This window comes from Phocoena sinus, chromosome 14 (genome assembly GCF_008692025.1).
Source record: "Phocoena sinus isolate mPhoSin1 chromosome 14, mPhoSin1.pri, whole genome shotgun sequence".
NCBI classification, from domain to species: domain Eukaryota; kingdom Metazoa; phylum Chordata; class Mammalia; order Artiodactyla; family Phocoenidae; genus Phocoena; species Phocoena sinus.
This window is the reverse complement of record NC_045776.1, coordinates 54,495,599-54,510,696: the sequence shown is the minus strand read 5'-3', so window position 1 is coordinate 54,510,696 and position 15,098 is coordinate 54,495,599. Positions and strand designations below refer to the sequence as shown.

At 47.7% G+C, this 15,098-nt stretch overlaps 1 protein-coding gene and 1 non-coding gene across 2 annotated transcripts in view; one reads left to right on the top strand and one right to left on the bottom strand.

Annotated features, from left to right (window-relative positions):
• The window catches only part of EMILIN2 (elastin microfibril interfacer 2), a 50,972-nt gene that overhangs the window by 23,886 nt on the left and 11,988 nt on the right, over positions 1–15,098 (bottom strand). The window contains exon 3 of the mRNA XM_032602936.1: positions 3,183–3,358. Coding sequence (XP_032458827.1) covers positions 3,183–3,358 — 176 coding nt within the window. The remainder of the gene's footprint in view (positions 1–3,182; positions 3,359–15,098) is intronic.
• On the top strand, positions 503–609 carry LOC116739374. Its single transcript, XR_004345553.1, has one exon. It is a non-coding gene; the product is annotated as a U6 spliceosomal RNA (small nuclear RNA).

Below are 15,098 nucleotides of genomic sequence, written 5' to 3'. Positions count from 1 at the left end.
AGGAAGCAGGGAATGGATGGGAGAGAAGTCAGTTAAGGTCACAGGGTGGCAGCTGTGAACAAGGACAAGCAGATGACCAGTCCAGGTGGGGCAGGTGAGAAGGCTCTAGGAGAGATTTCTTCAAGGAGATGAAACCGATGTGTCTGAACATAACGAGGGAACATGTAGATAACCAGCGGAGAGTCTGGGTTGAAATAGGGATAAAAATATAGAAAACCAAGCAAAGGAAAACATACTTATTAACTCTAGAGAAATCCAAAAACAGTGTAGGAAAGGCAGCATATTCATAGTACACTACAGAGCTCCGCTGTAAACATTATATAACTACTACAATGTAACCAATAAATACTGAACAGATAAAAACACAGTATAACTGAATGGAAAGGATGGCAGTATAGGAGCCCCATGTTAGATGAAAGGGACTTAAATCCTCACCTTCCATAATGAGAAGTCAGGGGGTGTGGAGGTAAATTCCAAAAGACCATCTAAAGAGTTTAAAGTAGTGCTCACTTCAGCAGCACATTTACTAAAATTGGAACAATACAAAGAAGATTAGCATGGTCCCTGCACAAGGATGACAGGTAAATTTGTGAAGCATTACATATTTTTAAGCAACCTAAGTGTCCATCGATAGATGAGTGGATAAAGAAGATGTGGTATAGATACACAACGGGATATTGCTCAGCCATAAAAAAGAATGAAACAATGCCATTTGCAACAATATGGGTGGATCTGAAGGGCTTTATGCTTAGAGAAATAAAAGTCAGACAGAGAAAGACAAATACTCTGTGTTATCATTTATATGTGGAATCTAAAAAATAAAACAAATAGATGTATATAACAAAACAGAAACAAACTCACAGATACAGAGAACAAACTGGTAGTTACCAGTGGGGAGGAGGAAGGGGGGAGGGGCAAGACAGAGGTAGAGGATTAAGAGGTACAAACTATGTAAAAAATAAATAAGAAACAAGGACAACACAGGGAAATATAGCCATTATTTTGCAATAACTTTAAATGAAGCATAATCTATAAAAGTACTGAATCACTACGTTGTACACCTGTAATTAATATAGTATTGTAAGTCTATACTTCAATTTTTTTTAATTTTTAAAGAGTTTAAAGTAATTACCCCTGAGAAGGGAAAGTGGGAGAGAAAGTGCTTTTCCTAATAGTCCTTATAAAGCTACTGAACTCATTAAACTACATGTATGTTTAAACTTTTATAAAATAAAAAGTAAAACTAAACAAAACAGAAATAAACTGTCCACTATGATCCAACACGCCCCCTCACTACTTGTCTAGTGTCTGCCTTTCATGAGGTCAGGGACTGTGTCTGCCTTGATTTTCTCTTTTCCTAAGAACCTAGTATAGAGCCTGCAGATATAGAATAAATAGTTGTGGGATCAATGAATGAATTTTTCTTTAACAAAATGTATGCGCAGAAGTGGAAAAGAGAATCGTGTTCTATAGTAAAACGTTAACAGTAGTTGTCATTTGGTGGTGAGATTATGGGTACTTAAATATTTTTCCTATAAACATTCTGTAATAGATATGCATTACTTTTATAATAAAAATTATTATTATTATTATTTTTTTTTTTTTTTGCGGTACGCGGGCCTCTCACTGCCGTGGCCTCTCCCGTTGCGGAGCACAGGCTCCGGATGCGCAGGCTCAGCGGCCATGGCTCACGGGCCCAGCTGCTCCGCGGCACGTGGGATCTTCCCGGACCGGGGCACGAACCCGTGTCCCCTGCATCGGCAGGCAGATTCTCAACCACTGCGCCACCAGGGAAGCCCATAAAAATTATTTTAAAGTCTGTTTTATGGACAATATTGGGAAACACCACTAGTTTCAAAACCGAAAACACAGGACTTCCCTGGTGGCACAGTGGTCAAGAATCCACCTGCCAATGCTGGGGACACAGGCTCAAGCCCTGGTCCGGGAAGATCCCACATGCCGCGGAGCAACTAAGCCCGTGCACCACAGCTACTGAGCCTGCACTCTAGAGCCCGTGAGCCACAACTACTGAGCCTGCAGGCCGCAACTACTGAAGCCCATGCGCATACAGCCCATGCTCCGCAACAAGAGAAGCCACCACAGTGAGAAGCCCGCGCCCCGTGACGAAGAGTAGCCCCTGCTCGCCACAACTAGAGAAAGCCCACGCACAGCAACGAAGACCCAATGCAGACAAAAAAAAAAAACCAAAACAAACTGAAAACACCTCATGGGAAAATATAATCATGTAAAGATGACTTAAACATTTAACTCATAAGAAAATCTAGGTTTTTCTCACTGAACTTTAAAAAAGAAGAAAAGATAAAGTGATGTAGAATAAAATGTCAAAATATTTTTATCCATAAAAGTCAGTTTCTTAATGTTACACTTAAAAGCCAAGGTGAAAATTATCATTGCTTTCTAAGCTATTCATTGAGTTTGTGCTACTTCACTTAAAAAAAAAATCAAAAGCAAATTTAAGAACAGCCTCATTGGACACTTCTAACTTGGGGCTTAGCTTTGCAAATATCTCACCCCAAACAGAATAAGAATTATTCTATTTACCTTTTTTTCTTTTTGAAAAAGAAACAATTTTAGTTTCTTCAAATTCAGGTTTATGGGAGCTTGTACATGAAAAGTAAAGTAAAAACAACCCAAGCATCATCACCTCGTTACATTTGACTTTCTTCTGTCTGTGCCTCAGGCCACACAAGGCTGAGACCAGCAGCATCTCCCACTCTAAGGCCTTGGCTTTCACAGCCAGTTGGCCCTAACAAAGCAATTTACTTTTTTTTTTTTTTGCAGTATGCGGGCCTCTCACTGTTGTGGCCTTTCCCATTGCAGAGCACAGGCTCCGGACGCGCAGGCTCAGCAGCCATGGCTCACGGGCCCAGCCGCTCCGCGGCATGTGGGATCTTCCCGGACCGGGGCACGAACCTGTTTCCCCTACATCGGCAGGCGGACTCTCAACCACTGCGCCACCAGGGAAGCCCGCAATTTACTTTTTAAAAGTCTGTCTTCCGATCGCTACTGCTTCTGCAAATAAATTTGTGTGCCATGTGTCTACTGCAGGCATATATGTGTGTTTTGGGAAGAACCTGGAAATCTCCACACTGTAACTCATAAATCCTGTAGTTTGAAGGAGCAGTGGCGGCCTGCAAAGCAGAGCACAAGTCAGAAGTTACCTGTGGCTTTCTTCACGCTGTTTCTCGGCCGAGCGGGTGTGGGGCGCGGAGTCTTTATGGGGTCTCTGGGACCTTCTTGGCAGTCTCCTCCCCGGAAGCCAGGGCAGCACCTCCATTCCAACTGTGTCACCGTCTTGTACCTGGTGACGTATCTGGGTCTGACATTCACACGATAACTGCCGAAGAAAAAAGGTGGCATCTCTCTTTACTGGCTGCTGTTGCAAACACCCCCGGCCCCCCTGGCTGAGCCCGAATGAAGACGCTCCAGGTCACTGCTCTCTCCAGGCTGACCCAGCGGGGAACACTGGTCTCCTCTAGTCCAGCCCTGCCCCCCTCCTTCCTCCAGCTCCTGCATCCACCTGCCCCCAGGTCCCCTCCCACTAAAGGCTGGAGAAACAGACAACTCAGAACAACTTGGCTCGTGAATCTCATTGGATGTGGACATCGTTCACAAACTGGGCTTTTTTTTCGCCGACAAACTTATACAATTCGCTGCTTTGTGGAGGTTTTTCCAAGGTAAGTCAGGGCCATTTGGTTTGTGTTTTAGAGAAACACCCCGGGTGCCCTCGCCCCCCATGGCCCCCTGTGTATTCATCTCGGCACCCTCTCTCCCAACACCAACAAAGGGAGCAGCGAGCCCCTGGAGACGTATCTCACGCTATTTGTGTTCAGATCTTTTTAAAAAGATGCCCCGGTCCACACGGCTAATGACAGAAATAAGGAAGCAGAATTGGAACCATTCAAAAATCCCGTTTACGGTGCACTTGTACATCACATAGAGACCCTGGCAACAAGCTGGAAAGTCCTTTAGACCCAGGGCTGGACCTCAGCCCAGAACAGACAGCGCTCAGAGGGACCAACCAGGAGCTCACCCCCCAGCGGCCCTCCCTGCTCACAGCACAGAGGCAAGCCGGCTCCTGGGTCACCCCGGCTTCTCTTTCTGACTGGGAACGACAGCTCTCTTGAACCTCGTCACTTCCTCTTCATTTCCAACACCCCAGCACGAGCAGCTAGCCCCCTTTTGGGACCGATTCCCAGAAAGAAATGGGCTTCGCATCACGTCCTCAGGGTTGCTGTGTGCTGCTCGGGGGGGCATCCGGGGGCCTGGTGCCAGCCTAGTGACTCCATCAGTCCCCGGCCTTGTGGCAGGTAGAGTTCAAAGCTACATTCCTGAGAAAATTACAAATGGCTAAATGTAATGGACTTCTGGCATCCTCCCTGAGGGTCCAAACCATGACACCCCAAACCTTGCATGCCAGGAACCACCTCACATGCCAGGACAGGCAAGGCGACGCTTCGGAATTCCAGGAGGGCCTGCCGACAGCACTGCCCCAGCGGGAGTGTCCCAACACTTCACTGACCCATCTCACCTGGTCTTGTAGGGCAGTGGTTGTTCTCAACCTTGGCCGTGTGTTAGAATTACCAGGGACCTGTGAAACACTACCCGTGCCTGGGTCCCACCCTCAGAGGCTCTGATTTAATGGTCTGCTGTGCAGCCTGAGTGTGAGGATTTTGAGACGCCTGGGTGGGAGGCTTTTTAAGGAAAACTGACGAGAAAGCCCAATAAGTAAAACAGAAACGAAGGGCTGCTCAAGGGGTCAGGGGCAAAGCAGGCGCAAGACCTGCCTTCCCGGTTCTTCATCCTCTCATTCCCGCCACGTCCCCCATCAAGGCCCCACTACATACATCATTCCTTTTTCACAAACGAGAAAACAGAGGCTCGTAGAGGTTAAGTGACTTCTCCCGGTTCCAATGGTCAGGAAGGGCCAGGACCGGGCTTTGAAGCCGTGGGCTTGCCTGGACCCCGCAGGGCCCTCCCAGCGCACAGAAGCGGCCAATCTCACTGGCAACTGCCTTCAATTTGAAGCAACCGCGCCCACCCAGACGTGTTCCAAAAGGGCCCACAAGCTGGGTAAGAAGGCAGCCTGAGCACTTAATTCGGTCCAGGAACACACTAGCCCTCAGCCCCCTAGCACCCCACCTACCAAAAGCATCCTCTGTGTGGTCCCAGAAACTACAGGAAAAGAAAGAAAAAGTCCACGTCATTGTTTTGCAGGCTCAAGCAACAGCATAATGCTGGAAAAACATGTAATCTCAGAAAAACTTGGTTCCTCTGAGCATTTAGGATTAAATGTGAAAATGTGTCTGCTCTGGGGTTTTCTCCGTGTGCCGGGAGATGACGGTCCTCATTAAACCCTTCTGGCCGTGGCTGAGCCGGGCCGAGGGGCCCAAACCCCGCAGCTTCGATGCCGAGGGACGACCCCCCCACCCCACCCGGGGGACTTAGCCCCTCACCGCCCAGCCGAGAGCAAGGAAGTTCTTGCTTTTCCAACACACTTCATTCTTTTCGCTGAAGGCAGTGATGATTTCGGAGCTAGCGCATAACTTAGGAAAGCTCCCTGGAGCACCCTCCTTCCTCTCCGCCCCACCCCCATCCCCACCCCCCACCCCTATTGCTCTAGGTTTCCGGTTTCAGTGGACTTCAGGTTGACTGCATCTCCAACCAAGTTTCCAGCCCCGCGTGTGAAAGCAGTGACAGCTGGAAGCCACTGGGGGCCACCTGAACTCACGGCCACATCTCTGTGCCCGAGAACACGATCCCTGAGGCACCGGCAGGTCCCCAGGACTCATTTCAGGGGGGCGTGATGGGGGGAGGTGGGTCTGTCCAGCCCCACAGCCCTACTGGGATATCCTGGCAGAAACCGGGCTGCTGCTTCCACTGGGGCAGCCAAGGGGCCCCCCAGAGGATGGGGGAGCACCAGGCAGGACTCCCAGACCTGCCCCCATGCCCTGGATCCGCGGGACAGTATCCTGGCCAGGGGGCCTTAAAAAAAAAATGCCCAGGCCTTTACCCTCAAAATTCTAATTTCATTGGTCTGAGGTGGGGGGACCCAGGTGTCTGTACCTTTCAAAAACTCCCCACGTAATCGCCAAGCGCAGCCAGAGTTGAGAAGCGCCCCAGACCCAGGCACCCAGGGGCCCAACAACCAGGCAGCAGCCCAAGCGTCACCCCAGGGCCCCTGGGAAGTGGGTGTTTGGAAGATGCTCTGTGGACATTTACTAAATCAGCAAACTGCACCCAGCTGGGGGCGGCCAAGGAAGGGCCCGCAGCCAAAGGGACAGAGTCACTGCCTGGCGGGGCTGGAGCCCAGGGGCTGACTGGGCTACAGCCTTGGTCCCCATCCCAGCCTCAGGTCAGGTCTGTAACAGCATCCCTTCCAGGGGGAGCCCCGATCAGCTGCCTCAGGCACCCCTGGAGGTGGGCAGTGAGCTGCCCCACAGCCCTGTCCACTCTCCCCAACTCTCCCCTCCCCTCTCCTCTCAAGCCCTTTTGGGGGGTGAGACAAGGGGTCACCATTTTTACAAGTTCAGTCACGATGTCAAGGCACCAGATGGGCCCAGGAGATGCTAATGAGAAGGAAGTTGGAAGAAAAGGACTGCAAGAGTTGAATCAGAGCTCAGGGACCACATGACGAAGTGTCCCTGTTAAAACAGAAGGGGACAAAGTGTGCATCCATTTGACGACACCCCCACCAAGACTCCTTCCCACCGGTGGGAGGTGAGACCTCGCCTCACCTGCTTCCATTCACGCTTGTATTTGCTCATCCAGAGTTCATCCTCCCCGCCAACCGCAGGGCCCTTGAGGGCAAGAACGCCTGTTGGCTCTGTTCTCTACAAGACCCCCACTTTTCAACACAGTGTCTGTCCTATTGTGCTTAATAAATGAGTATTAATCGTTAATCAGTAATTCATTGATCAAACAATTAATTAATGACACTAGGCCTACTTTTGACAAGGTTTGGGGAAGTCCAGTGTCCATAATAACAACCCCAGAGCGACCCTCAGGTCTAACCCAGCTGAACCCAGGAGGTTCAGTCCTCCCAGAACCCAGTCGAGCTCCAGGATCCACAGTCATGTGAACAGGACAAGAATCAAACACCAGAAGGTGAGCCAGCGCTGGGCTTTCCAAGACAGCCATTAACCGGGGGGGGGCGGGTGTTTAAATGTAAACTGATTAAAATTAAATAAAACTGAACATCTACTTCCTCAGTCACACTATCCACATTTCATGAGCTTTACAGCCACAGTGACTATGGTATTAAATAAACAAAGTGAATATCTCCAACATCACAGAAAGTTCTGTCGGACAGGACTGGGCGAGAGCGTCGCAAGGTCGTCAAGGGAACAGCGACGGGCTCACGTCTACCTGTTCATCTGATTCCTCCTCCCATCTCCCCAGCACTGCAAGTAGAACATTGCTCTGAGATAACCACACATCACTGGCACAGGACCATCTAGACAGTGGTTCCACAGAGTAAGGATGTTTTCCCTGCATTTAGTGTTTACCTGTATTTTATTTTAACACTCTGCACAAACTGAAAACCCAGAGGACCCTGGGGGCACTCATTTGACTGGGATTTCTCCCAAGAATGGACTTTATAGTAAACTCCTCTCCCTCTTCCAGTCACTGGCTTGCCCCCCAAAACCTGGAGTCAACTCTTGTTGCTTCATTCCGTGTGTGTGTGTGTAGCTCCACCCAGTATCAATCAGAATGGGACAGAGGATGGAAAAGAGGCGCTTCCCCTCCCTGGTAGGGAGCACCCCAGGCCTGGGGAAATAACCACCTCCCCAGGGACAAGGAAAATCCACACGAAAAGGTGAGAAATCATCTCCCAGAGTTTCCGAATGTGCACCCAGGGCAGACCTGGGTGTCTGGCATTCAGCTACTGCTCCAGGTTTTCCATAGGGCGGTTCACTCCAGCCACAGCAATTCCATTTTTTAAAAACTGTGGTACAGTAATGTAAGTATGTAAATACACATTACATAAAATGTGCCATCTTAACCATTTTTAACAGCACAGTTCAGTAGCACTAAGTACATTCACAGTGTCGTGCAAACATCACCACCACCCATCTCCAGAACTTTTTCATCACCCCAAACTGAAACTCCGCACCCATATTAAACACTAACTCCCCATTCCCCACCCCAACCCCTGGGAACCAGCATTCTACTTCCTGTCTCTAGGAATCTGACTACTCTAGGGACCTCATATAGGTAGAATCATACAGTATTTGTCCTTTTGTGACTGGCTTGTGTCACTTAGCATAATGTCCTTGTAGGCGAGGAAAAGACTTTGCCTGTACCCTCTTAGATTTGTTCCTGGAGTCTGTGAATTAAACCGACAAAAGACAGATTAACAGGAGAAAAAGACATACAAATGTTATTGATATGAATATTTTTATGTGCGTGGGGGCTTCAGGAAAGAAGTGCAAACTCAAAGTAGCAGTTAGACTCAGAGGCTTATGTACCATTTTAACAAAGGATGATAAAATGTGGAGAAGGAATCAGACAAAGGAAAGGGAGTTTGGGCTTCTAGGGGCAATAAGTTGTGGGAATGTGGGTAGGACACTGATGGGTGATAACGGCTATTTTAGTAAGGTTTGTTTACACAGACTCCTCTCTGTGCTGGCTCTCTGTCTCTGGCGATTAGGGTCACTCCCCTCATCCCGGTATAGGAGAGGTAGGAAACTCACACCCTGCTTTTGGGAATAAATGGAAAGGGCAGAAAGGTCTTGTCTCTGAGGTTTCTCAATGGCCTTCAGCTCAAAATAATCAATATGGAAAAGTGGCATGTTTTGAGGTGGTCTGTCCTGATCCCCTTCATCTCAGGCTCATCCATATTATAGCATGTATCAAGATTTCCTTTTTAAGGGGACTTCCCTGGTGGCTCAGTGCTTAAGAATCCGCCTGCCAATGCAGGGGACACGGGTTTGAGCCCTGGTCCAGGAAGATCCCACATGCCGCGGAGCAGCTAGGCCCGTGAGCCACAACTACTGAGCCCACGTGCCACAACTACTGAAGCCCGCGTGCCTAGTGCCCATGCTCCACAACAAGAGAAGCCACTGCAATGAGTAGCCCGCGCACCACAATGAAGAGTAGCCCCCGCTCGCAACAACTAGAGAAAGCCTGCGTGCAGCAACGAAGACCCAACACAGCCAAATAAATGAATAAATTTATTTTAACAAATTTCCTTTTTTACACAGAAATTCACTTTTACAAAGTTTGGTCTCAGTGTTCTAATTTAGAAATTGCTAAGAGAGTGGACTGATTTTTCTAGGAACCGCTTGTGACAAACGGATTTGCTTTCTCTTTTGTTATCATTCTACCAATCAAGGAATAAGTAAGTGAACTTTTTATTAAAGTAACACTTTGCCAAAAGTAAATACAGCAGTGGCTATAGAGTTTGAAACAGAAGGGATTTCAGAACTACATGAAGGAAAAGTGGTTCTGCACTAGCAGAAGAGACACTTCCATCTGAATCCACTGTGTCTACTGACGATCAAAAAATTGGCCATTTGAGGGGCTTCCCTGGTGGCGCAGTGGTTAAGAATCCACCTGCCAATGCAGGGAACACAGGTTCAAGTCCTGGTCCGGGAAGATCACGTGTACCACGGAGCAACTAAGCCCATGAGCCACAACTACTGAGCCTGTGCTCTAGAGCCTGCGAGCCACAACTACTGAGCCCATGCGACACAACGACTGAGCCTGCGTGCCACAACTACTGAGCCCGCGCACTGCAACTACTGAAGCCCGTGCGCCTAGAGCCTGTGCTCCACAACAAGAGAAGCCACTGCAATGAGAAGCCCGCACACTGCAACAAAGAGTGGCCCCTGCTCACTGCAACTACAGAAAGCCCGCGTGCAGCAACGAAGCCCCAACGCAGCCAAAAATAAATAAGTAAACCTGTAAAAAAGAAACTGGCCAATTGAAACCATGTGCAAGACAATCTGAGGAGGTGACCCTGGTCCCCAAGGCTAACTGTCCACGTTCTGAAAAAGCCTCCCCCCACGAGAGAGTGAAGAAACCAGACAGCCTTCTTCCAGGTTAAAGCACATCACACACACAAATCACAGTTCTCATCTTATCTCTTTCTGCTACACTGCACATTTCTAATTAGATCCCTGCCTGGAGAAATTAATAATGTGGAAGGAAAGAAATGCTCAATATTTTGCCTGACTCCTTAGGACAAACCATTTAAGTTTTAAAAGTCAGAAGGCTTGGGCAAATATATTTCTGAAATACAAAATGTATCTAATGAATCTCGAAGTCATATTGCACCCTAATTAAAATCAGATTACAATACAGCTTTGTACATTTCTTCTTCATTTTTTTCTTTTGGCTGTGCTGGGTCTTCGTTGCTGCGTGCGGGCTTTCTCTAGTTGCGGTGAGTGGGGGCTGCTCTTCCTTGTGGAGCACAGGCTCTAGGTGTGCGGGCTTCAGTAGTTGCAGCACGTGGGCTCAACAGTTGTGGCACACAGGCTCAGTAGTTGTGGCTTGCGGGCTGTAGAGCACGGGCTCAGTAGTTGTGGAGCATGGGCTTAATTGCCCCGCGGCATGTGGGATCTTCCTGGACCAGGGATCGAACCCATGCCTGCCAATGCAGTGGATTCTTAATCACTGGACCACCAGGGAAGTCCCTGCTTTGTACATTTCTTAAATCACAGACCCTAGACCAAGGCAATGTGCTCAAAATGAAAGTATATGTATAGCAGATTGTCTGTTTCCCAGTACAAAGGAGATTCTTGCTGGAGAAACCACAATTGTAAGCTGTTTCTTTTTCCATTTCTTCTTGAATTAACTTCCTTCCGTACTTAGAGTGGCAAGTTAGATTCCAAACCCTAAAATCCTCTTTACTTCTCAGCCATTTTCTCTGATAATACAGCATAATGAGTAGAATAAGTTTTCCCCACGACGGATCACCCTCCTTAACCCTGAAGACAGAAAAAATTCTACAGTCCTGAAAGAAAGGTGATTGAAGGAAAGCCCAGCGGCTCAACTGAGAGGCTGTCCCAACTCGGCTGCAACAGACAGTGAAGTGTCATTTTCAGATTTACCATAAGAGCGGCCTCTACCTTCCTTCGGAGCAAACTTGCACTGCTAAAAATGACATCATCTCCAAGCGCGGGGCGCGCCCATCAGCATGAAATACAGTTTACGCGTGTGTGCCATGGAGTCCGCATTCTTAGTTTTAACTTCCTCACTTGGGGAAATACATGACAGAGCTCAAGTCTGCAGTGGGGGAAAGGCGAGTGAGCGCGGAGCCCTCCAGGGCCCGAGCACCACCCCGGCTTTCTGGCGGCAGAATAATCCAACACTAACGAAGGCCCACGTTCCCCTAACAGTTCTTTTGGGGAAGGGCCATCGCCGCTGCAGGCTGCTTTCCCCAACTCCATTGTACAGGATTCCATTTCTCGAACTCACATCCCATCTCCTCATCCCCGGAGTCAGGATCACAGAGCACCCTGCGCCCCAATCGCGCCCGGATGCGCTCATTCCCCATGTTCCCACGGTGTGGCCCGGAAAACAGCTGCGGCCTCAGCCTTTGGCGTGATGCTCACCCCAAGGGTGACTTTCTGTGGTTCGGGAATCCAAATGTTTCTTCTCCGAGCCACTGAGTAACTCTTTTGATCATTTCCTCTTTAAGAGGAAAAATGATTTCCTCAGATTCTCCTACAGAACTCACAATAATTTCGAAAGCCCTTTTCCTGTGTGTCCCCTGCCTCGGTTTGCAACATCCCTCCCCCCTCAGGCGCCCGTCACTCTGTGCTTTCTCTTCTCTCTCAACTTCCATATCTGCCAGCCACCCTTCAGCTTGCAGCTGCCCACCCGGCATTCTCAGTACAAGCAACCCTCTGGATCGGCGGTTCCGCATCTGCAGCTTCAACCCACAGCAGACCGAAAATATTCACGCAAAAAAAAAAAAAAAAAAAAAAAACTGGAAAGTTCCAAAAAGCAAAAGGAATTTGTCACGCACCCAGCCACCATGTATTTATATAGCATTCACATTGTACTGGGTATTGTAAGTTATCCAGAGGTGATTTAAAGTATACAGGAGGATGTGCATAAGTTATATGCAAATATTATGCCATTTTATATAAGGGACTTGAGCATCTGTGGATTTTGGTATCCGTGGGAGGTCCTGGAACCAATCCCCTACGGAGCCCAAGGGATGACTGTACTGCTTTTCCAAACAGAAAGGGAACTGGCTATGATACCCCATCTGTAATCAATTTTGGACCTTTGGATGGTGACCACGGATGGTGGCAAGCTCTTAAACAGGCCTCACCTGGAACTTGGTGGCAGTCACTTAGAAGCTTAGAAAATCCTAAGACAGTAGGAGTTTCTCTGTGGGATCTTCCTTTGGGCCAATTCATTCTCATTAAAAAAAAAAAAGAAATCTGGGAATTGAAAACACAGGAACACTTATATTTCTTTTCTAATTTATATCACACTGGGGGAAAAAAGGACCAAACTGTTATATCCTAGTTTCACATTTCTCACATTGTCCAGGCGAACCCCGTATTACTTTATGTCTTTTAAATCCACACTTAACAAAGCAGAGACATTTACATTTGCCTGCCCTCTGCTTAGAGGGAGCATGGTTTTTCTTTGGAAGATGCTACCACAACCCAGCCCACCTCCAGGCCTGAAGGTGTAGACAAGGAGAGGGGGAGGGGCAAGATAAAAAGAAGCATTTTGCTTCTTTGCTTTTAAATAGAAAGGGGTGATGGAGGCTGTGGAGGAGAAAGAAGCGAGGAGGAACTTTTCTCCAAGGAGACTTGGGGTGGCCAACGGATTTTTAAGGTTGGTAACACCTGCCATGTCCGTTAAGCCATTTGTGTTGCTACAGCATTCACTGAGCCCTCGTGCTCATACCGGCTTGTGGAACTGGATTTTTCTTAAGAACCTGAGGGTGTGGTGTTCCATACCTCGGCCAGACCCACGTGGTTCCGAGAAAACCCCCCGGAACCCAGGTACTCAGGGACTGCAGGACAATAGAGTGTGGGAAATGTTCCAACCTAGAGGGAAGCTTCCAGGCATCACAGTTCTTGTAAATTGAGGGGGAGTGAGACAAATATACAGACTTGGAGGTGAAGAGGAGAAGTGGCTTGCTTTCAATCTCCTTAAAATCTTTTTTTTTTTTTTTTTTTTTTTTGCGGTATGCGGGCCTCTCACTGTTGTGGCCTCTCCCGTTGCGGAGCACAGGCTCCGGACGCGCAGGCTCAGTGGCCATGGCTCGCGGGCCCAGCCGCTCTGCGGCATGTGGGATCTTCCCGGACCGGGACACGAACCCGTGTCCTCTGCATCGGCAGGCGGACCCTCAACCACTGAGCCACGAGGGAAGCCCTAAAATCATTTTTTTTAAGAAAAATTACATAGATTGCATTATCTTGTTTTGTTTATTTAAATAAAACCACTAAGATCTGTGGTTTGCATAGTAGCTCTCATCCTCCTCATAAGCTGGGGCCTAAGCTGTCCCATTACCCAAAATCTTCACTACAATTTACTTCAATGAGTCTTTGCAAATAAAATATACAAGCAAACATGGTATTTTCAAAGAAGTCTCAAAAATAATCTTTAAAATAATTCCCTACATTTTCAATATTTAACTTTCTCAAAATGCACTTTTTTTTTTAAACATCTTTAGTGGAGTATAATTGCTTTACAATGGTGTGTTAGTTTCTGCTGTATAGCAAAGTGAATCAGCTATAGATATACATATATCCCCATATCTCCTCCCTCTTGTGTCTCCCTCCCACCCTCCCTATCCCACCCCTCTAGGTGGTCACAAAGCACTGAGCTGATCTCCCTGTGCTATGCGACTGCTTCCCACTATCTATTTTACGTTTGGTAGTGTATGTATGTCCATGCCACTCTCTCACTTCATCCCAGCTTACCCTTCCCCCTCCCCATGTCCTCAAGTCCATTCTCTACGTCTGCATCTTTATTCCTGTCCTGCCCCTAGGTTCTTCAGAACCATGTTTTTTTTTTTAGATTCCATATATATGTGTTAGCATGCGGTATCTGTTTTACGCTTTCTGACTTACTTCACTCTGTATGACAGACTCTAGGTCCATCTACCTCACTATAAATAACTCAATTTCGTTTCTTTTCATGGCTGAGTAATATTCCATTGTATATATGTGCCACATCTTCTTTATCCATTCAGCTGTCTATGGACACTTAGGTTGCTTCCATGTCCTGGCTGTTGTAAATAGAGCTGCAACGAACACTGTGGTACATGACTCTTTTTGAATTATGGCTTTCTCAGGGTATACGCCCAGTAGTGGGATTGCTGGGTCGTATGGTAGTTCTGTTTTTCAAAATGCACTTGTATCTTTGGTCACTGTATCCTCCCAATTATACCAAGCCATTTCTTAGAGCTGTGTAACATGAACCCTCCCAAAATCAAAGCTGTATCATACTTCACCCAGAGAGTCAATGTACGCTTACACCTTGGTAAAAAAGCTTTCCAAGGTCACAATGAGATGACCAGTTCAGGAATCTAAACGACAATGTACATCATTACTTTGCTTGATTTAACTGGAGTCTATCATATCACAAATCCTCATTTTAGCTGCAAGCCACTGTATTTTCATTTGTCATGAACAATCATTTCAAAGACTATACATATGTCGCAATTTCCATTTTAAAAACAGCTACGGGGCTTCCCTGGTGGCGCAGTGGTTGAGAGTCCACCTGCCAATGCAGGGGACATGGGTTCGTGCCCCGGTCCGGGAAGATCCCACATGCCACAGAGCGGCTGGGCCTGTGAGCCATGGCCGCTGAGCCTGTGCGTCCGGAGCCTGTGCTCCGCAACGGGAGAGGCCACAACAGTGAGAGGCCCGCGTACCACAAAAAACAAAACAAAACAAAACACACAGCCACGGACAGTTGTTCAAACTTATGGTCTCCGGGCCTGAAACCTGAAAACCAAACTCAGCACATATAAGTCTTAACAACGGGAGGAAAAACAAGCTAAAACCTTTCTCTCCCAAGAATGAACGCTAATGCAAACTATGGGCTCTGGGTGATGATGTGTCAGTGTAGGTTCATCAACTGTAAGGAATGCA